This window comes from Crinia signifera, chromosome 5, assembly GCF_055691185.1.
Source record: "Crinia signifera chromosome 5, ASM5569118v1, whole genome shotgun sequence".
NCBI classification, from domain to species: domain Eukaryota; kingdom Metazoa; phylum Chordata; class Amphibia; order Anura; family Myobatrachidae; genus Crinia; species Crinia signifera.
The window spans coordinates 204,326,956-204,349,437 of record NC_139221.1 but is presented as its reverse complement, the minus strand read 5'-3'; the positions used below and the strand labels follow the sequence as shown (position 1 = coordinate 204,349,437).

Below are 22,482 nucleotides of genomic sequence, written 5' to 3'. Positions count from 1 at the left end.
TTTTACACTGCATCTCGCTTTGAAGTAAAACCCCACCCAAATCTAATTCTCTCTGCACAAGTAACATCTGCCCTACCTGCAGTGCACATGGTTTTGTTCATCTAAGAAGGATTTTGTCAGAAAGAGTGAACTAGAATAAGGTCCTAAGTAACCAAGTCACACGCACTCATGCGTTATATGTAACATGACTTGTGGAACTAGGGGGATAGAGACATTTCAAGGGACAAACATTTCCAAGGACTATCACAGAACACACTGGGACTGTGCTAGGATGTTATAGACAATGTCAGCTTTGGGGGAATGCGACGATGTGTTATGTGTTACATATAACGCAGGCTGATTCTATATCGCTGATTCTGATAAATACTTACAGACACAGCATCAAGGGCAGGAGACACAGTGGCCAATAAAGTGAAATCCTCTTCTTTTTCAGTCTTTGGTAAAATATCTATTTGAAAAATGAGTACAATACACAAATTATGAATATACATTAAATTAATAATTTGTACAGTACATATTTTCAGTGATTTGCTCCTACAGCTTTTTATAAACACATTTAAGCTTTATGATAGCTTATGTTTTGGACAAGATTCAATTAGCCGCAATAAAAAGGGTGTTAGCCTTTGGCTTTTACTCCCAAGACTATTCAATGACAACCCCTTTTTCTTTCACAGTAAATTTGCAGCTAACTCGCATTAAACCATAGGCTCTGGGAAAAAGTACTGGAGCTATATGGGTTAAAGCATTTGTGGCCCCTTTGATAAAAACACATACCAAAAATTTCTGTTATTGAAATTTACATTAATCTTATCGCAGACTGTATTTGAAATTAGGGCACTAATAAGGTGCTTTCATATATTGGAACTAAAACCCCTGATTAAGTCTATCTGATGAAATGTGTTGGGTTATAAATGGCTCTACATCAAAATGTCTGTACTTCTGAAACATTCTGGATAAATCCATCAAAATGCATGTACCTTGATGCATAAGAAAGACACTGCTTACATGTTTTTTTATAGTACTGTTAAAATATTGTTAAAATTATAAATAAATAACTTGTGATCTTTTAAAATGTATCTTTTTAATTGTGATACGAGGATTCACTTAAATTTAGCCAAAGCACGCTACAAAGGTTTTAGATGGTACACCACCATTGCACCCTCTTGATACTTTTTTGTATATACAGTGTGTGTGTGTGTGTGTGTGTGTGTGTGTGTATGTGTATGTATGTATGTATGTATATATATATATATATATATATATATATATATATATATATATATAACCAGTGTCTGATTGTGTCTCCGAAACACTGCCATCTGTTGGCAGTGAGTGAAACCATATCCCTTTCTCTCTCTCACACATGCACAAACACAGAGGCAATCACAAGGTAGCAGACTAGCATTCAAAGCATTTGCTTCCAGCGGTCTTACTAGTATATTATATATATATATATATATATATATATTATACTAGTAAGACCGCTGAAAGCAAATGCTTTGAAAGTAGTCTGCTACCTTGTGATTGCTGTATATATATATATATATATATATATATATATATATATTTTTTTTTTTTTTTTTTTGACCCACTTTGAATCTAAAATATTTGATCAAAAAGATTCGGAGACAGATTGAAGCTGGAATCCTGAAGGTCACTAATCAATGGTGTGAAAGTAGGTTTATTTTAGATTTAAAAAAAAAATCAGTCTCTTTCAGTTTGTGACTCTGCCTCTTGATTTGACAAAGGTGTCAAGTGACTGAACAAAAATAATGTCAGTAATCCAGCTTTGTTAGGGTCTCAATGGATAAATTGCACTTCTTAGTGGACCTTTTTATCAAGTTCACCGGTATTATAGCATACAGACAGACAAAAATACAGCTTCAGTGTTGTAGTCACGCACCAAGTTTATACATTTCCACAAATACATTCTGATACCCTGTTAGTGAATGTTATTTCTGAAGGTAACGGGTCAAGGTTCTTCTATCACCTGTCCTTGGCTGTCCGGCTCTGCGTAGCATGATGTGGTCAGAGGTCACGCTGCGTAGGCCACACAGCCACACTGCCCGCCTGGCTACCATCTGCCCGGGTCGCAGCTGCACTGCCCACCTGGGTCACCCACTGCCCACTGAGTCCTGCATGCCTTTCTGACTCTCGCACCGTCTGGCTCCCAGCCACATCGTCATATGGTAAGAAATATGCGTAGCAGCCAAGGCATTTTTTTCTTAGGGAAGCCAATCCTGGCATTGAGGATTTTTCAAACCCGAATCCTGAGATTGAAAAAAATGCCCCAGGATTGGCTTCCATACTAGTCATGAATCAGACAATGTTACAGCTGTGGCTAATAAAATGTATCAAGGAGGCACAAGGAGTGCCATGATGATGAGGTTTAAAAAACAGACCAGTCTGTCTCTGCAATTACCACAGTATTTAATCTGATAGTAGAGAATTGTGAGACATATTTTACACTCAAAGGTCCCAGGATAGTGATCCTTCTGTCCAGATATGTTTAGTCTACAAAATACATTTGATAGCCTCCCAGCTCTGAAAAATTATGTTCTAGGTCATTGGGACCCATATGCCTCTTTGGAGGATTTAATGATGCTTCCATGGGATTTTCAGTTATGGTATGTCTTTCCTCATCCGATGCTTTGAGTTTCTTAACATGAAAAGTTTATTTTCCTTCAGCTACAAAAGCTGCTAAAACAATTTCAGAAATAGGGCCCCTGTTTTGCAGCTCTGAATTTCAAATTTTTCAAATATATAGGGCAATGTCCATGGTTTCACCCTAATGAGGTATTTTGATTCCATCTTAATCAACAAATTGCGATTCCAGTATTGAAGGGCTTGGTTCTTTTTTTGAAGCATAGTCAGTTGGCTTTTTTGGATGTTGTCATGGAGTTCAAGATTTACCTAATTGGAATTACCAGTCTACATAAGAAGGCCGGCTTGTATATCTTGTATGTTGCTCAAAATATAGGTCAGCTTCTAAGCAGACTATAGTCAAATGGTTAAATATCCACATTTAAGTAATAATTGCCTGGACAAATCTTTCCAGACAAGACTGTGGCACACTCCACCAGTGGCACTTCTTGTGTGGCTAGGCATGGAGCTTCCATAAAGCAGTTGTGTTGGCAGCCACTTGGTCCACATAATTATCCAAATATATTTGTTCAGGTTTTGGCAACCACGGATCATGGCTTTGGATATAAGGTTTTCTGATCAGAAAAATCTGACCATACCATCCACTAGAGAGGTGGCAGTATCACCTAAATAAAGACATGGAAACAGGACTTTTAGTCCTTAAGGTGCCCATACATGGTGCAATCCTTGGATGCGTTTGGGTCTAGATCTCATCGCACACAAAATTGCATGCGATTTGCATGCGATGCGATCGGGACCTAGTTTAAAAAGTATGTATAGCACATACTTTTGGAACTGTGCGACGGGATGTGCCCGGGATCGCGCATCGCATTGCACCCGCAAAACGCACCATGTATGATTTCTCAGAATCCATCTAGGGTAAAATTAATTCACCTTTGGTTTTTGTAAGCATCTAGTCTTACTTTTTTGCACCTTACCCTTTTACCTATTAAAAGCTATCTCCTTCACCCTTAGGACAACCATATGCTGGCAGTATCCTCCAGGTGGATTCAGAGAAACATGAAAAATCCAGTTTGTGCTTGCACTTGAGTCTATGGCTGATACTTGATTTTTAATTTAAGCAAGACAAACATCATACAATTTTACAAATTATCTTAGTGCAATTGACACACAAAAAAGTTATCTGTATAAAGTAGTATGATTTTGCCCCTGTATTGTAAACACAAATGAGGCAATTTGATTAGATGGCTCAGCAGGGATATATATTAGCTAGTAACAAAGGTCCACAGAAAAACTTGCCATATTCAGCCTAAGTACTCAGCAACAAGAGCACAGCAGAACAGTGTGGGATATCTTACAGCACATTGCCTCTAATTAAATTTTTCCTTAGACATTAATCATTCGTGTTTTTCCAACAGGACTAAAATGTATGCCCAGGTTGTTTACAGGAGATATTCCACAACTATTTATATTGCATACTTTACTACTTCAGAATGAATTATGCCATTTTGCGAGTGGCTGAGGCAGTTTTTATAATTTGTACACAAATAAAGATGGTGTTTGCTGTGAACCTTGACTTCTGGGAGTGTTTTCCCCAATGTATAAACTATCATGCCTAACAATAAATCTTCAACTAGTCATAAAGGCGGTGCAAAGATGGATCACTACTCCACTCAACTTCTATGACTGAAACAAAGGAATGATTCAGTTTACAAGAGTATTATCCAATTAGAAAAATCTTTGTCATCTGAACACCCCTGAATTGCTTATTAATAAAAGGTGTTTAGCCTTTTATAAATAGGAAATTCATATGATACTTATTAATCATTGCAAAGATGTTAGTATGTATGCCCTGACAAAACTGCATATGAAAAACCCTAAAATTAAATAATAAACCAAAAATAGTCCAGGTCCTGGATAAGTTTAAAATAAACTATACCAATTTTTTTTTTTCAAGTTTTACAACAAAATAGTCACACTGGCAAAGCAGGTGGCCCAATGGCTCTTATCTGTCATCAATTTAAAAGTACTTACAATAAAATAACAGACATGGTTACTCAAAATGAACCAGACACATAACGTATAGTGCCAGAACATACTCTCAGAATGATCATTTTTGGAGAGAGACGCCTGCTGAGCAGCAGTGGGGAGGAGCACCAGCATTCAATGACTTAATGAAGTATTTTAGTAGATGTTTGGCATTTAAACCTCAGTAGAATTTTATGTTGAGGATGCCTTGTAAAGTACTTGGCTCTGGAAACTTAGCAAGAAAAGCAGATTTAATAAAAATAATTAGCATCCATTCAATGTGCCATGTTTAATGCTTGAGAATTAAAACACTTGACGACACGTCTTTATTAAGTTGGAGAGTTGACTTTGAGTTAATAAACACTGCACAATGTAGAATTAATCAAATTACACTTACATATCTGAAATACACAAGAGCAAAAAATAAAGTGTAACGTGTAAAATGTTAGTTTCTCTGAAAGAGATCATCTTACTGTGGTTGATGGGCATCCAAAATGTACACTAAGACCATCAGGCTTATTCAAAGGGACAGTTAAGAAAAAAACTATATATTTAAATATATATTATTTATATATACAGTCAGGTCCATAAACATTGGGACATCAACCCAATTTAAATATTTTGGGCTCTAACTGCAGACTTTCAGCTTTAATTTACATCCAAATCTGGAGAACAGTGTAGGAATTACAACGGTTTCTATATGTGCCTCACACTTTTTAAGGGACCAAAAGTAATGGGAAAAACGAATCCTAAATCAGACTTTCACTTTTTAATACTTTGTTGCAATTCCTTTGCAGTCAATTACAGCCTGAAGTCTGGAACGCATAGACATCACCAGAAGCTGGGTTTCTTCCCTCCTGATGCTCTTCCAGGCATCTACTGCAAATGTCTTCAGTTCCTGCTTGTTCTTGGGGCATTTTACCTTCATTTTTGTCTTCATCAAGTGAAATGCATGCTCAGTCGGATTCAGGTCAGGTGATTGAATTGGCCATTGCATAACATTCCACTTATTTGCCTTAAAAAAAACTCTTTGGTTGCTTTTGCAGTATGCTTCAGGTCATTGTCCATCTGCACTGTGAAGCGCCGTCCAATGAGTTCTGAAGCATTTGACTGAATATGAGCAGATTATATTGCCTGAAACACTTCAAAATTCATCCTGCTGCTTTTGTCAGCAATCACATTATCTATAAATACAAGGGAACCAGTTTCATTGGCAGCCATACATGCCCATGCCATGTCACTACCACCACCATGCTTCACTGATAAAGTGGTATGTTTTGGATCATGAGCAGTTCCTTTCATTCTCCATACTCTTTTCCCATCCCTGGTACAAAAAAGCTCCTCTGATTTCTGGTAATGGCCCTTATTCAGATCTGTTCGCAGTGCAAATTTGGGTACTTGTTTCCTATCTGGGCGCCCACGATCAAAATCGCGTTGATCGGGGGTAAAAATCGCGGTCATCGCGGTCATCGCGGGCATCGCGGGTAAAATTGGATGGTCGCGATGCCCGCGATGACCGCGATCACCGCGATTTTCCCATAGGGAACAATGTTAAAAAAGGCTGATTGACCGCGATTTCACTGTTAAATGGCTCAATTGACCCGATTTGGCCATAATAACCCTGAATTAGGCCCAATTAACCCTTAAATGTCCCCCCCAAATTTTGACGCCACCCCTCGATCGACGCCAACCCGAAGCGTGGCGAGCGCAGCGAGCCCGCGAGGGGCGGCGGTACGCGTCCTCCGACCTTTTCATGCCCTACTATCCACTAGGGCGTGGTGTGAGAATATAATAGTGTGGCGAGCGCAGCGAGCCACCGAGCCCGAAGCGTGGCGAGCGCAGCGAGCCCCGCGAGGGGACGCGGATACCTTCACTGTGAAGGCCGCGAGGGGACGCGCATAACTGTGAAGGTATCCGCGTCCGCTCGCCACGCTTCGGGCTCGGTGGCTCGCTGCGCTCGCCACACTATTATATTCTCACACCACGCCCTAGTGGATAGTAGGGCATGAAAAGGTCGGAGGACGCGTACCGCCGCCCCTCGCGGGCTCGCTGCGCTCGCCACGCTTCGGGTTGGCGTCGATCGTGGGGTGGCGTCAAAATTTGGGGGGGATATTTAAGGGTTAATGGGCTCTGTGGCCCATTTAACATTGATTCCTATGGACAAATCGGGTGGATTGAGGCATTTAACAGTAAAATCGGGTCCATCGCGGCTTTTTACATTGATTCCTATGGGAAACCGTGAGCATCGCGTCGCGGGCATCGCGGGTGCATTTATGGCCGGCCGCGACGCGACCGACACGATTTCCAAGTTTAACATTGGTTTCAATGGGAAATCGCGGGCATCGCGTCGGTCGCGTCGCGGCCATACATAAATGTACCCGCGATGCCCGCGACGGGCGCCCAGATAGGAAACCAGTACCCAAATTTGTTATCAAAATGGGCAAAACCATGTTCACTGCAGGTTGGGCAGATGTAACACGCGTAGAGAGAGTTAAATTTGGTTGGGGTTTGTTGAAACTGAAATCTAAATTGCAGTGTAAAAATAAAATACTGCAGCCAGTATTTACCCTGCACAGAAACAAAATAACACACAAATCTAACTCTCGCTATACATGTTACATCTGCCCCACCTGCAGTGCACATGGTTTTGCCCATTTTGAGAACAAATTTGTACTGCGATCAGATCTGAATAACCTCAATTCTATTTTAGAAGTGGTAATTTAGTCTCACTAATACCACATGCCTGTAACATTTGGTTCACTGAAAATTGACTGCAATTATTTAGTATGCTTATTTCAAGAATGATTTTTCTCTGAGGTAAGGATTTTTTACAAAATGGATATTAATATATGGAAAAATATCTTATTCATGTATATTCTGGTGAAATAGTAATAGTAATAAAAATATTCTGAAACCCCACAAAAAGTAAATATTAATTTTTACTACTTAAATATATGTGTTTTTTTTTAGCACTTTTAAGCATTGGTTCTCAATATCAACCCTCAAGTGTTCCCAATAAGTCCATGTTTTGAGGAAATGGGTAGAATAATACTCAACCCACCAAATAGATTAACTCATCTTTGCATGATTAATGAAATGGTTTGTGGTACTTGATGATTTGAATTAAACATGATTGCTTTCGAACTTTGCTTGGTACTTGTTCTTCTATACCAGGTTTTTCAAAATTCAGTCCCCTAATGCACCCAAACAGCAAAGTATTAAAGGATATCCGCACTTGTGCAAAGATGGTCTAATCAAACTGCCTGAGATACTAATTAAATCACCTGTGTTCAAGCATGAATATACACTCCAGTATCCAACAATATTATCCCATCATGTTGACTTTTCATCCTGCTTCTCCTTTAAGCTTGGGTAGAATTTTTCTAATTTCTCATCACTAACATCTTTAAAGTTTTAATTCAGAAAGGTCTGTTTAAAGCACATTGAAAAATCGAATGCTTTTTACTTTTCTAGCAGGTTTTCCAATATTTGATTGTAGTTGGCATCTCCAAGAGCTTCTTTACTACTTCCTTAAAATAATTTCAAGCTTCTTGTTCAACAGTTTCCATTTTTTTTTCATACTTTCATTATCTTTTAGGAGTTTTCCAATGTCTGGTCTCACTTTCACCAACTGCTTCATAAGTACTAGTTTCACTTGAAGACAAGTTAGGAGGGCTTTTTGGTGTCAACCAACCTTTCCTAGTCAACATTTTTGTATCTAAGATTTAAACAAGCTCTGATTGGCCATTGTATTTCTGTTCACTCGCTTGTGCAATCCACACAAGAAGCATGGGAGCCTTGTGCAACCTCCATTTTGTAAAAAAGGAGCATGAGATCACCATGTTATCCATTTATGATCCTAGCAGTTGAGTTTTGTGCGAACTATAGCTAAATGTAACTTCTTTTAGGCGCATAAAATAACTAGATGGGAATGTAGCATACGAACAGCCTTTGCATGACGACACAGATTTCAGACTTGATGATGACTTTGTTAAAAGGCCTCATTGATGTTGTGCTAAATGTTGCACTTTTGCACCGGTCCAATAACATCAATACAGTACAAGTAAAAATCTGGAGAGAAGTATGGGATGAAATCTTGGACTACAGTATAATGTCAATACAATGTATCGACAAATTAGAACTAGTCACTTTACTACTATTTAAAGCGAGCTGTAATAGGGTGTGAAATCGAACATGCAACATTTGCAATTTTTGTGTGAAAATCACTAGTGTAATAGGGTGCAATTTTATTAGACAAATAAGGAATTAGAATGCGATTTAGTGCAATTTTTGGTAACGAAAATGTGCGTTTATCAATAACGAAAATGTGCGATTTTTTTTTTTCAAATCTTTTTATTAAAGTTTTCTTAAGACATACAATTGACAAACAATTGACAAAAATAAAATAATATTATGAAATGAGAGTATATTGGTAGTAGTCCCATTCTTTTTTCTTCAAGAGTTTGGCTCGCAGGCCGAAGTTAAAGCATCGATAAATAGATAACAAGAGTTACGAAATAGTATTCTGAACACAAATCATTTTTACAGATTAGATTATACTAAAAAAAAAACCAGTTACAATTCTCAAACGTACATTCCTGTATCTATATATAAATGCGAGTCGGGATCTAATCCAAAATGGGAAAGGGTACGAAAAAGAATAAGGTAAATCAAGTAAAACACAAAACCAGAATAGACAGAATATGAATAAAAGACAAAAGACTAGAAACACATAGGGAAAGGAGGGGAGGGAAGGGGAGGCCAGATATAAACATCAAACAATTATAAGCTCTAAGATTGACTTTCTATTTTTCTTAACAAGAAATTGAGTACTAATAGCCTTAGATATAATAAGACATTTATAAGCTGGTATGAAAAGGACTAGGGTTAGTGGGAGGAACAGATGAGGGAGATTCAACCAGAATTTGTCTTAATAAGAACCATTCTGTATGGCGAAATATTTTAAAAATATATTCTTTGATATCATTGTGAAGGTTGTCTATGTAAATCCCCCATTTTTTATAAAAGGCTATTACTCCTTTTTCAGCGTCCTCAGCAGAGGAAGCTTTTTTCCTGTCAAAATATAAAAATTGTAGTAATTTATTTTTGACTTCCTCTACCATTGGAGCTTTTGATGATAACCATTTAGACAGAATAGTTTTCTTTGTTAATGTCATAATTACCGATAAAATGGGGATTAACAAAGATCTCTTGGCCCCTAGGTCCCAGGTATTAAAGTTACAAAATAAGCAAGCCGTAAGGTTTGCTGAAACTCGAAGCTTCAGGGAACCGTTTATGAAATTGATCAATTTATTCCAGAAACGTTTGACACAACCACATTCCCAGAAGCAATGTAGATATGATGCTGATGAAATATGGCATTTTAAGCATTGACTCGAATTGTTAGGAGAAAAGTGTGCATATCTTACTGGTGCTATATATGCTATTTGAATTGTACAAAAATGTGCTTCTTGCAGATAGGCTGAACTAAGAATCTTCAATGTTTTATCATGGAAAGTACTAAGTTCATTTACAGACGTAAGAGAAGGGTAATATCTTTTCCATTTCTGGAATAATTTGTTCCAACAAGCCTCCGAAACCGGTTCTAAAAGATTTACATATAGATATTTAATACTATAGGGCCGTCTGGTACACAAAGATAATAAGTCATTTATTCTTGAAGAAGGCTTCACACCTGAAGGGGTGGGGTGTGTTGCCAGAGACAAAAGATAGTGGCGCAACTGCAGGTACATATAAAAATGTTTGGGATCTAGTCCATACTCCTCACATAAAGCAGAAAATGTCAAAATCTTCCCCCCGGATCGAATACCTTGGAAGACGAGGTGATTCCCCTGTCATGCCACAGTTTGAATTTGGAATTGTGGAGAGAGGGAGTAAAGGAAGGATTTCCCCAGATTGGTAAAAATTTAGATTCCAGAAAGTTACTTCCCAATGATTTATTTATGCTCCTCCAAGAGTTATATACAATGTTAAAAAAAGGATTGTCTCGAATAATCTTAGGTATGGAGATTCTCTTAGAATGTAGAAGGGCACCTGGCGAGAAAGGATAGAGCAGTGCTTCATCTAGTAAGGTGTCAGTGAAGAGATGTGACCCTGTCAGCCAATCAGCAATCAATCTAAATTGAGTAGCATGATGATACATCTTTAGATCTGGAATACCAAGCCCGCCTAGTTTTCTTGGTAATGCTAAATTCCTGAGCGCTATCTTAGGTTTTTTCCCTCGCCATAGAAAGGCAGTAAACATCTTATTAAGTATGCTAATATCCTTTTTGGATAGACTCAGGGGTAGCTTTTGTATTAGATAAAAATTTTTTGGAAAAATAATACTTTGAATCACCGCTACTCTGCCGAGCAATGATAAAGGAAGGAGTTGCCAGCCTGTGAGGAGCGAAGAGATCTTATTTATGGTGGGCGTAAAGTTTTTCGAATATAATTCATTAAATTTCGCAGTGATTTTAACTCCAAGATATTTAACCTCCTTATCTGTAGTTACAAAGGGTAAAGTTGACAAGTATTGTTTTATGTCGTCAGTTGTGTTGTGGAAGAACAAAATTTCAGACTTATTCAGGTTAATTTTGTACCCCGAAAATGCCCCAAATGAATTAATAAGACTGAGAATTTCAGGGATGGAAGTGCGAGGTTCAGATATAAATAGAATCATATCGTCCGCGAAAAGGGACAATTTAAGTTCTTTCTGCCCCACCTTTATACCTTGAAATTTTTTTGACTCTCTAAGGGCTATTGCTAATGGCTCAAGGGCAACTGCGAACAGTAATGGGGATAAGGGACAGCCTTGTCTTGTTCCCTTTTTAATCTCAAATGTGTCCGACTTTACCCCATTACTGATAATCGCTGTGTGTGGTTTGCTATATAAGCACTGTAAGTATTGAATAAATTGTTGTGGGAAACCAAATTTAAAAAGTGTGTTATAGAGATGCGACCACTCAACTAAATCAAAAGCCTTCTCCGCGTCCAACGATAAAATCAAGTTGGACGCGGAGAAGGGTGTTCCCAAATCAGACACATATGTAGCTGCGAGAACACGTCTCACATTTACCTCGGAGTGTCTTCCCATAATGAATCCTGTTTGGTCTTGGTGTATTATCTGAGGTAAAATTAGTTTGAGGCGGTCTGCTAAGATTTTTGTCAATAATTTATAATCTAAATTGAGGAGAGAAATAGGCCTATATGAGCCAGGGGACGCAAGATCTCTGCCCGGTTTAGGTAGGACTTTTAAGGTAGCCAAATTGAAGAATGAGGGGGGAGAAGATTGCTTTAATAGAGAGTTAAGAACTAAAACAAGGGAGGGGCCAATGTGAGGGGAGAGTAGTTTATAAAACTCGCTACTAAACCCGTCAGGGCCAGGGGCTTTTTCATTTTTGAGATTCTTGATTGCCGTTTCTACTTCCAGTAGGCATATCGGTGAAGTCAGTGCCTCTCCCTGTGTTTGTGTAATCTGAGGGTATGATAGGGAATCCCACAACTTAGCAGGAATAGATGGAGTTTCCTCCAAGGATGAGCTATACGAGGGAGGGCCAGAATATAAGTCTGAATAGAACTCCCGTAAAACCGCTACTATTTCAGTATTTGATACTGTTTTTTCACCAGTCGATTTATAAAGGGGCTGGACAACTGCTGGAGTACGTGTTCCCTTTAGTAGATTTGTCAGTAGTTTTCCCACTTTATTACCGAACTTGTGAAATTTATAATTTACCCCAAATAAGTGACGATCTCCTAACGATTGGACATAATGATCAAAGTTGGTTTTGGCTAAAGTGTAAATTTGTTTATTGGAATCAGTAGAATTAGATTTAAATTGCTGAAAGGCTGAGGTAAGGGCTTCTTGCAGTCCTACATAAGTTTTGGAATATTCTTTTCTCATTTTCAATACATATGAAATTAGATTTCCTCTTATAACAGATTTAGCTGTCATCCAAAATAAAATGGGGTCTTCCTCTAGATGCTGTACATTATCAGCTAAATAGTCTCGCCAGGAGCTCTCCACATATTGTTTGAACCTTCTAGAATTTATTAAATAGGAGGGAAATTTCCAGTTACAGGACTTTGGGCTAAAAATTGGAATGTCTATAGATACAGAGATTAGAGCATGGTCCGAAAGCACAATAGGGGCCATTTGAGAGTCTGTGACTAATGGGAGTAAAGAAGCAGAGGTAAAAATATAATCTATCCTCGACAATGTATTATGTGCTGCCGAAAGGCATGAATAATCTTTTTCTATCGGATGGAGTACCCTCCAGATATCAAGCAGCTGGAGTCCGGAAGTAAATGTGTTAATACCTAATCTAGGTAATGTGTGTGTTCTGGAATAAGGGTTAGATCTATCGAGTTCTGGGGAGGAAATTAAATTAAAATCTCCGCTCACTATTAAAGAGTCAGAAATTTTTGGAGTTAACCTTGCCATGAGGTGCTGGAAAAATTTTTTGGAGTAAACATTGGGTGCATAGACATTACACAACGTAAATTTACGAGTTCCCAGAGTCAAATCTAAAATAAGATAACGGCCATTTTGGTCAGTCATAATATCTGAGACTGTGTGTGGGATATTCCTTTGAATAAGAATCACAACCCCCCTGGCCTTGGAGGAGAATGGACTAGACCCCAGTACCTGCCAACCCAATGAGTTCAGCTTCAAGACTTCCTTGGGGACCAGGTGCGTTTCCTGTAGCATAGCGACTTGGATATTCTGCTTCTTGAGGTAGGTTAAAATTTTTCTTCTTTTCATAGGGGAATTAATTCCCCCCACGTTTAGCGAACCTATATGAAGAGTACCCATTTCGATAAATATAATAGGATCATGTCAAGACAATCTAGTTGAACAATGGACATCCAGTGTACACAATAGGAAAGAGGGATAGGAGAAAGAGACATAGACTGGGGGGGTACATACATAAAAAAACACAAAAATGACATAAAAAATAGCAATCCTGCTAGCATCCAATAAGATTCAGAGGATCCTCCAAAGAGACTGAAACTATAAAAATGGTCTAACTCTAAAGGAGAATTGGAGGACCTGTGAATTTTGGCTTCCTGATTAAAGAAAAACATAGTAAAAAAGAAAGAAAACACAATATTAGCTAACAAATTCCGGGAACTTGCGAACAGTGTGAAGAATAGGAGATAACACTCCGTCGAAACATCCTCCACCTTAAACCAACCATAAGTATGCATCATATAAAATTATTATTGCGATGAACCCCTAAAAATCAAGCTATATAGGTGGTAATTATATCTTCTTGTAATCCCAAGAGCCTCTACCATGAATTGTATCATGGTAAACTATTTATCCGTATAAATCAAAGTTAGGTTAGGTAGAAGAGAAAGAAAGGGAAATGGGCACCCGTAAAACTAAACAAACTATTTGTTACATAAGGATCTCCTTACCCGTTCTCTCTCCCTATCCCCCCATTCCTTTTTGTAATCTTTTCTATTTTTTATGTTTTTTTTTTTTTTTGTTGTTATTTTTCATTTTTCCTAGGTATAAACCGTATGAAGTAGTGGTAGTTGAAAGATAACGTATATATGCAGTAGGCTGAAGGCCAGAAGAACACTAATCGTCTAGCTAATAATCCAATTATAACAACATAGCATAGAAAAAGAAGGAGACCTGAAATTTAAGATGCAATGTTAGGGCATGGTTTTATCCAGCAATCTAAGTGTTGATACTACAATTTAACCGTTTTATAAGGTGATAATCTCACGGTGGATGACCGGAGGCCGGAGGGTCACTGATGTCTTGACTGCGTCGGTCCGCCAAATCTCGAAGGAACGCTTGAGCTTCACGTGGGTTGAGGAAGTCTTTGTGGGAATTGCCTTCATAAATTCTTAAACGAGCTGGATATAACAAACCAAATCTGCGACCATCTTCAACGAGTTTCGAGCAGATTGGGGAAAAAGCTTTGCGGGCCCTGGTCAATTCCATGGAGTAGTCCTGAAAAATAAAAAGCTTCTGGCCTTCCCATGTAAGATTTTTGATTTTACGCGAAGCTGTCCACATAGCTTGTTTATGTAGGTAGTTGAGGCATTTAAATAAAGTGACTCTTGGCCTGGGTTTGTTAGGAGTGGGCACTGGGCCAACCCTGTGCACACGTTCAATCACCAAGTCGGTACAGTTTTGCTGAATATCTAAAAGTTCAGGCAGAGTGTGTCTCACAAAATGCGCCAAAGCAGTTCCTTTCACATTTTCAGGGATGCCAACTATACGGAGATTGTTTCTCCTTGATCTATTTTCGACGTCGTCCAGTTTATCCCATATTTGGGAGATGTCAGTAGTCATTGATGTCGACGATTGTTTCAGTCCCTCTAAATCATGTGTGACCGATATCAAAGCGTTTTCAGCCTTAAGCATTCTGTTATTAAGTGTGGCAATTTGGGCTGTAATGTCTGCAACAGCTTGTTGCAGAAGCGGTGTCATAGTCTGCTTAATAGCCTCTACAACCTCTCCAAAAGTCACCGGAGAGTCTGGAGGTCTGCATACCTTATGAGCTGTTGCTGGGTCTATCTCCGATGCTGCCTTCTTAGGAGTGGGAAGGGAGGCATCAGGCTCGTTCTCCGCGTCGGGCGCCATATTGGATGCCGAGCGTCTTTTCTCCTGCCGGCCGGCGGAGGCTCCAGGCTGTACGGGGGTCACGAATTTATCCATCGGGAGAATCACTCACGTGCTGTGTGAGATGCTGTGAAGTATAGAGGCCAGAAGCGGCCGTTAAAAGGTACGGTGTGGATGTTATCAGCGGAGCTCCGCAAACCGCGTCCTCACACCATCAGCCCGGAAGCGGAACCCGAAAATGTGCGATTTTTAAGTAATGATAATTTAGACATGGATGTGTTTAGTAAAAAAAAAAAAAGGCATGAGCCAAACCTGCCCCGGGCTCATTGAGCTGGACTTGGTTTCAAAAATACAAGGGACAATATATGTAGGGGTCCCTGTATGTAAGAAACCAGCACCAGGCTCTCGGACCAGTCCTGGTTCCAAAAATATTGGGGACAAAAAAACTGGGGGTCCCCTGTATTATCGAACCAGTGTCGGACACCAACAGCCAGCGGTGTCATTCCACAGCCAGACACTTTTTTTTTGCATTAAAGTTTTTATTTTTATTTAAAGAAATTAACACAGATACATTGGTTACACATCGGCAGATACGTATGAGTCTCTTAGATACATGTTCTGCTCAAGGTCTTCGGTTTACATAGAAAGCAAGTGCAGATTAGTTATAGAAACATTAAAATGTAATTAATGAAGACATGTTCAGGCTAGAGTCACAACAAGTCGAAACAAAATCCTGAGCAAGTCGCAATACAATTCTGGATGGGTAACACAGAGAGAGAAATGAAAAGGTAGAGGTGGGGACACAGGGTGGGAAAAAAGGGGGAAAGAGGATGTTGCCCGGGAGTATGATAGCAAAAAGATACTGTAGGTCTGCTGTTTAATTATAATTATGTCTTAGAATGGTTTAAGAAGGAAAGGGAGTCTTTAAATATGAGCCAGGGGGCCCAAATAGTCTGGAATACCTTATAGTTAGAAGGGCCGGTCAGGGATAAGTCCTCCATGGACATATAAAACTCCAGACGCTTGAACCATTCTGCTATGGTAGGAGGAGTAGCAGTCTTCCAGTGGACCGGGATGACTGCTTTGGCCGTGCTGTTTAGATGTTTCAGTAAGGATTTTTTATAAGATGATATGGAACAGTCTATTTTGTTCAGCAGCCAGAATGTGGGATCGGAGCTCACTTCCTAACCTATAATTTCTTTAGATAGAGAAATCACTAAATTCCAGACTGGGCATAGAGCAGTACATTCCCACCATATATGGAGCGGAGAGCCTGGGGCATTATTGCACGTCCAGCATGTTGCCGGGACTCCAGGGTACATCTTTGCTAGTAATGTAGGGCATCTAGGGGGACACTTTTTATACAAGGTCCCCCAGCCGCACTATGTGCACCGTGGCTGGCAAGCCCTGGACGGGGGTCCATGAGAAAGTCAGAACACCCCCCCCCCCCACACACACACACACACACACACACACACACACTGAAGCCCCAGGCTGTCCCCGGTGTCCCAGGGCGGTGGAGGATGGGCTGATGAGTGTAAAATTAGATTAAAAAGTCCCAGAAGGTCTCCTCTGCACTTGGCGAACCACAAGTCCCAGCATGCAAGGCATTAATGGGCCCACATAGACTTGTAGTTCACCTGTAAAAAGAATGTTAAAATAAAGAAACACACACCAAGAAAAAGTACAGCTTTATTATATACATGAGTTTTTCATGTTTTCTTTTCTAGCCAACTTGTGCCGACAGGCAGTATTTCATATATCACTATCTACTAGGGCATGGAGGTAGAATATAATAGTGTTGCGAGTGCAGCAAGACACCGTGCCCGAAGCATGGCGAGCGCAGTGAACCATAAAAGGGGACGCGGTACACTAATACGTTGTCCATATCGACTTACTTTAAAATTCAGGACAAAGAAAATGTGAAAAAAAATGTGAAAAATCTTTTGAGGGTCAACCTTCCCATTGTTGACCCAATGCTTTTGACTATTCCAACCCTGTTGACCTATCTCATGTACCCACCTAAGCCCTGCTAACCTTTAGTGGTCAACCCCATGTATTTCGACCGTCATACAGTCGAACCTATGACCAATACCCCATTTAAATGTCAGTATAAATTTATGGAAAAGTGTCATATTTTTACAAAATGTATATGACAGACCTGTGTCATTTGAAGGTACTACAGAAATCTATATGGCTTTTACTTGTAGGGAGTAAATATTACTGGCACAGTAGAACAGTGTACAGCATTACATATCTACACTATAGGAATAGGAACAGTGTCCAAACGAAAAAAAAAAAAAAATTTATAAATGAGAATGGGTGATGAGAGAATGTGACAGTGGACTGAGGGGACAAAAAAAGATGACAGCGATGGGGAATGAGGATAGAGGTGAGTAGAAAGACAGTGCCAGATTAAGCCTTCGGGGGTCCCAGGGTATTTACTGAATAACTCCACAACAGACTGCAGTCTCTGTTGTGGAGTTATACAGTAAGCACCTTCCCCCTGAACTCTAAATTTGGAGGGTTCTCACACTGCTGAACCTATACAAGATTTATTTGAAGAAAATCAGTGTTGTGCGTTGTTTTTGGATGCCCCATTTTCTGGATCTTATTGGAAATACGTGTCTGGTTATTACAATTGGATAAACACATAGTTATATCGATTGTACTGTTGCCCCTGAGGAAGTCATTTTCATGATGAAACGCGTTGGTCCTCTTGCTTCAGACTGAACTTACCAATCCACCAGAGATACCACTACAATCATTTATGTACTTGAAATAATATTATATGTACATTGTTACACCTTTATAGGTTTTTTTATGTGATATTTTTATTAATTTTATATATTAAATGATGTATGTGAATTAAAGTCATTTCACCATCTCAGCGCCCTCTGAAACTCCACTTTTTCCAGATCAGCCTGGCACTCCCGGTGTATAAGAAGCAACTGCCGCAGGTGCTCGGTGGAGACAGGATGTGTAGTTTTCAGCTCAAACAGGCACTGTCACTCCAGCGGTCTTGGTGCAGAAATCTTAAATTGATTGGGTGAACCGACGTTTCGGGGCTCCAAACGCCCCTTTTTTTCAAGGTGTACAATAACCATTTACAGTATTTAGTTATTGTACACCTTGAAAAAGGGGCGTTTGGAGACCCGAAACGTCGGTTCACCCAATAAATTTAAGATTTTTGCACCAAGACCGCTGGAGTGACAGTGCCTGTTTGAGCTGAAAACTATATATATATATTTATATATATATATATATATATATATATATATATATATATATATACACACATACATACAGACATACCACATGAAAAGCCTGTGTTTGTCCCTCTGCACCTTACTCTGTAGGAGACCTAACAGTCCTGGTGCTGCCTCTCCCATGACTGAGCTGCTGCTGTTCTCCATGGGCCGGAGATGCATGAGAAGCTCCACCAATCAGAGCTCAGCACAAACGTTTCAGCCTCTGCCCTCTTGTGCAAAGTGTCATGGGACTTAGTCAACTCCCAGTAATGCACAGCACACTTGTGCAATCAGTGTGCCTTGGCTCCCGATGCTCAGCACCATTAATCATTGTCACATTGGCAGATAGGTGAAGCTGCAGCACTACCCCACTCCCATGCACAAAACATTTAGCTAAAATATATATATATATTTTTTTTTTTTTTTTTTTTTTTTTAAATACATGCCGACCACAGGGGAGCCCAGGGGTACTGACCCCTTGTGCCTCCATTATAATCCGGCCCTGGTAGAAGAGGAGGTAGGGGAATGAACAAATGAGATAAGACACAAGTAGGAAACGGGAGATATGGAGAGGGACAGAAATATGAGGTGGGGATTACGGACAGTGCAGACATTGGAGACCAGAAGACAAAAAGGATGAGGTGGGAACAGTGGAGAACTTCTGTGACATAAGACCAAAATACTAGTTACAATGTAAACATACAGTACATACAAAACTAGACTAACATGTGCTTTATTTGGTCTTACCTGCACTGGAGTGATCTAATCTAATTTTAATTTACAAAGATAAAATTATTGAACTCCAGAAGATAAGCCATCTAAATATTACTGGGATAAAAATATAAAACCTAGTGCATAATTACATAAAAACGGTAACTTAAACACATTGCCACAAAGAATAATTTAGCTGTCACTTTACAGAAAATGCTAAAATCTGTTGGTTGCTGCAGATTACAGCATTTTTGTACTACGTTTGAGAAATATTCTGACAAAATACAGTACCTTGTGTTTTTGTAGACTCTTTAATAATTCTCTGGAGTTCTCTCATTTCAACATCAAGTTTTTCATAATTAACATCCCTAGATTCCACTTTAGGAGCTTGAAAGAGAGAAGGGTCTGTTCCAAAATATGAGCACTGTAACTGACCACTGTCACTTAGAGTGACTATGATTCCTTTCATGTCTCTGTGGGAGAAATACATCATTTATTGTAAAAACACATGTACACTGCTAAACATGCAACATGCACAGAAGTCCAGGGAATTCATGTCCAACTGTTCCTAGAGTAGTATTGCATTACTGACAAATTTGGTGATGGGGTCATATATAAAGATAATGTTGCTATGCGTAAAATTGTATTAATGTGTTTTAAAATGACACCATGTAGCTGGCTTACTTTTGAGAAAAAAGTAATGTATGAAAAGCATAATGTATAATATCAAACAGAGAAAATGGGTGGGAGTTGGAGCTGAAGAATGGGCAATTAAAATAAGATAAAATTATTAATTGAAATTTTCAATCCTTATTTATTATTTATTTACAGTTTCTTATATAGCGCAGCATATTCGGTTGCGCTTTACAATTGGAGACAACAGTGTTTAAACAAACTGGGTAGATACAAACTGACATGGAGGTAGGGGGGCCCTGCTCGCAAGCTTACAACCTATAGGGATAATAGGAGGGATAAATAAGGATAGAATTCCATGGCATGGCAGTCCCATCAGATTACTAGACGGTCCTGGTGGGGTGCAATTAGATATGAATGCTACTGGAGGTTGTGTGGGGGTCCTGAATATTATAAGCTAGCCTGAAGAGGTGAGTTTTCAGGGAATGCTTGAAATTTTGGAGGCTAGAGGAGAGTCTTAGTGTGAAGGGCATTCCATAAGGTGGGTGCTGCCTAACAAAAATCCTGCAAGTGTAAGTGGGAGTGAGTAATGAGTGTGGATGAAAGATGCAGATCTTGTGCAGAGCAGAGATGTCGGGTGGGGATATATTTTGAGATAAGCAAAGAGATATAAGTTGGTGTAGTCAGAGTGATGGCTTTATATGTAAGTAGAAGTAATTATTTGCCATTTTGTAATCTTCTTGTACCAATCACAGTTTTATTGGTATGTATGTCATTTCCCAAAAGTGGGTAATTACAGATGGAACTCGAAAGCCATGGTCACAAATGATTTCATTCTGCAAACAAACAAGACAACATCATACAGCTTTGATCAGGAGCACTAACTGTAACGATCATTAGAAGATTACGAGTTACAGAGCCCGTGTCCCTTAAGACGAGGGAACCTGTCCACACTCCTCTTGCCATCCCCCTCTTATCAGCACTGCCTTCTTGGCTGTGACCACTGTGTGCCCTGTACCCCACTCACCTGCATGAGGCAGCAGCAGTATGGCAATCTTACTAACAATTTTGTGATACAGCTGGATACAGACACATTTCTCTGATATTTAAGTGGCAGTGAATGGTTTGTGACTGTGAGAATATTAACAGACAATTTATAGTACACTAGTATTGTTAATATTGATCACTACACACACAGTGATATATACTAATCCCTCTATAGCAGGATACTATTCACGATTAGAGAAAAAAATGCACTTTATTTTTGTCCCCATTAGGAACATGTTGGTGATGCTGCCTGGCTTTGCTTCTACATATTCTGAGCTCTTAGAAATTGGCACTGCCTGGAAAATTGACTATAGCGAAGTGAGCCGATGCTGGAAAACAACCCTGGCCGTCACCGCCGATATAGTTAATAATATAGCTAATAATATCACCCAGGTCATTGGCTATATAGCCAACTTGGCCTGCATGTTCAGCTGACGGTAGGGGTCATTTAGAATGCGCAGAATCACGCAATGTTAATGATATTGAGTGTACACACTAGAAGATAAAGTAAAAAATATCACTCAGAAAGTCCTTCTATATCCTTTAGTGTGTATGGGGCTTTAGAGAGGGCATACAAAGGTGAAATAGTAAAATAGCAATCTAGGAAAGGAGAAAAGAGGTATGTTGTTCAGTTTTCTCAAAGGCAATGCTGTATTAAAAGTGCAAGTGCAAACAAGGTGAAAAAAAAACAGATATGATCATCCTTTGAGAATGAGAATTATCCTATTTATTTATAGTTCCTTATATAGCGCCGTTGAGCTTTGCAATTGTCGACAGTGATAGAACAAACAGGGTACAACAGACAGACTTGTAAGTAGGAGGGCTCAGCTCAGGGCTTAAAGTGGTTATGCAGAGGTGCCACCTTATTACTCCCCCTCCCCTCCCCCATTAGGCAGAGACAGGGCTTTAGGTAGGGTTTTCGGCACCCCCCTGCAAACTAGAATGATTTTCTGTGAGAATTACTGTGCAGGGCCAATGTGGAGGCTAAAATATTCCACCTCACCATTAGAGGTGGTGGAACTCACTTCCACACCGTTCCCTCCCACTTTAAACCCTGGCCCAGATGCAAACTTACAATTTATAGTGACAGAGGAAATACAAGTACAGGCACCAGTAATAGCATAGCAGTCCCACCAAGCTGCAAGTCTTGAGGGAAGCTATATAATACATAAGTGCCTAAGAGGGTTATGTGTGTGGTGCGAAAATATGACAGGTTTGCCTGAAGAGGAAAGTTTTCAGGGAATGCTTGAAAGTTTGGAGGCTAGTGAAGAATCTAATCCTAGTGAAATCATCCTCTTTGAAACATACAGAAACAGAAGCAACATAAAGGCTAATTCTACAGTCCAGTGGTTCCCAAACTGTGTGCCGTGGCACCCTGGAAAATCTATTTATGACCAATATAATAGGCAAAATGTGGACAAACAGGATGAGTTATAAACACAAATTACTTCAAAAAAGTTTGGGAACCAAAGTCATGGTCCATAGGAAGAGGCTATCTACTGCTAAGGTTTAATCACCACGGGATTAGTGTCACAGTTCTGGTATTATTTGGATCTGGCTCGGGACTCTTGGTATAAGTCGAGGAATACAGGAAATAAGGAGGATTGAAGTTAATCTTACTCA

General features: G+C 39.5%; 1 protein-coding gene across 1 annotated transcript in view; it reads right to left on the bottom strand.

Annotated features, from left to right (window-relative positions):
- The window catches only part of LOC146005778 (protein PTHB1-like), a 489,046-nt gene that overhangs the window by 318,224 nt on the left and 148,340 nt on the right, over positions 1 to 22,482 (bottom strand). The window contains exons 9-10 of the mRNA XM_083145203.1: positions 19,471 to 19,652; positions 372 to 448 (exon numbers count right to left, since the gene is read on the bottom strand). Coding sequence (XP_083001329.1) covers positions 372 to 448; positions 19,471 to 19,652 — 259 coding nt within the window. The remainder of the gene's footprint in view (positions 1 to 371; positions 449 to 19,470; positions 19,653 to 22,482) is intronic.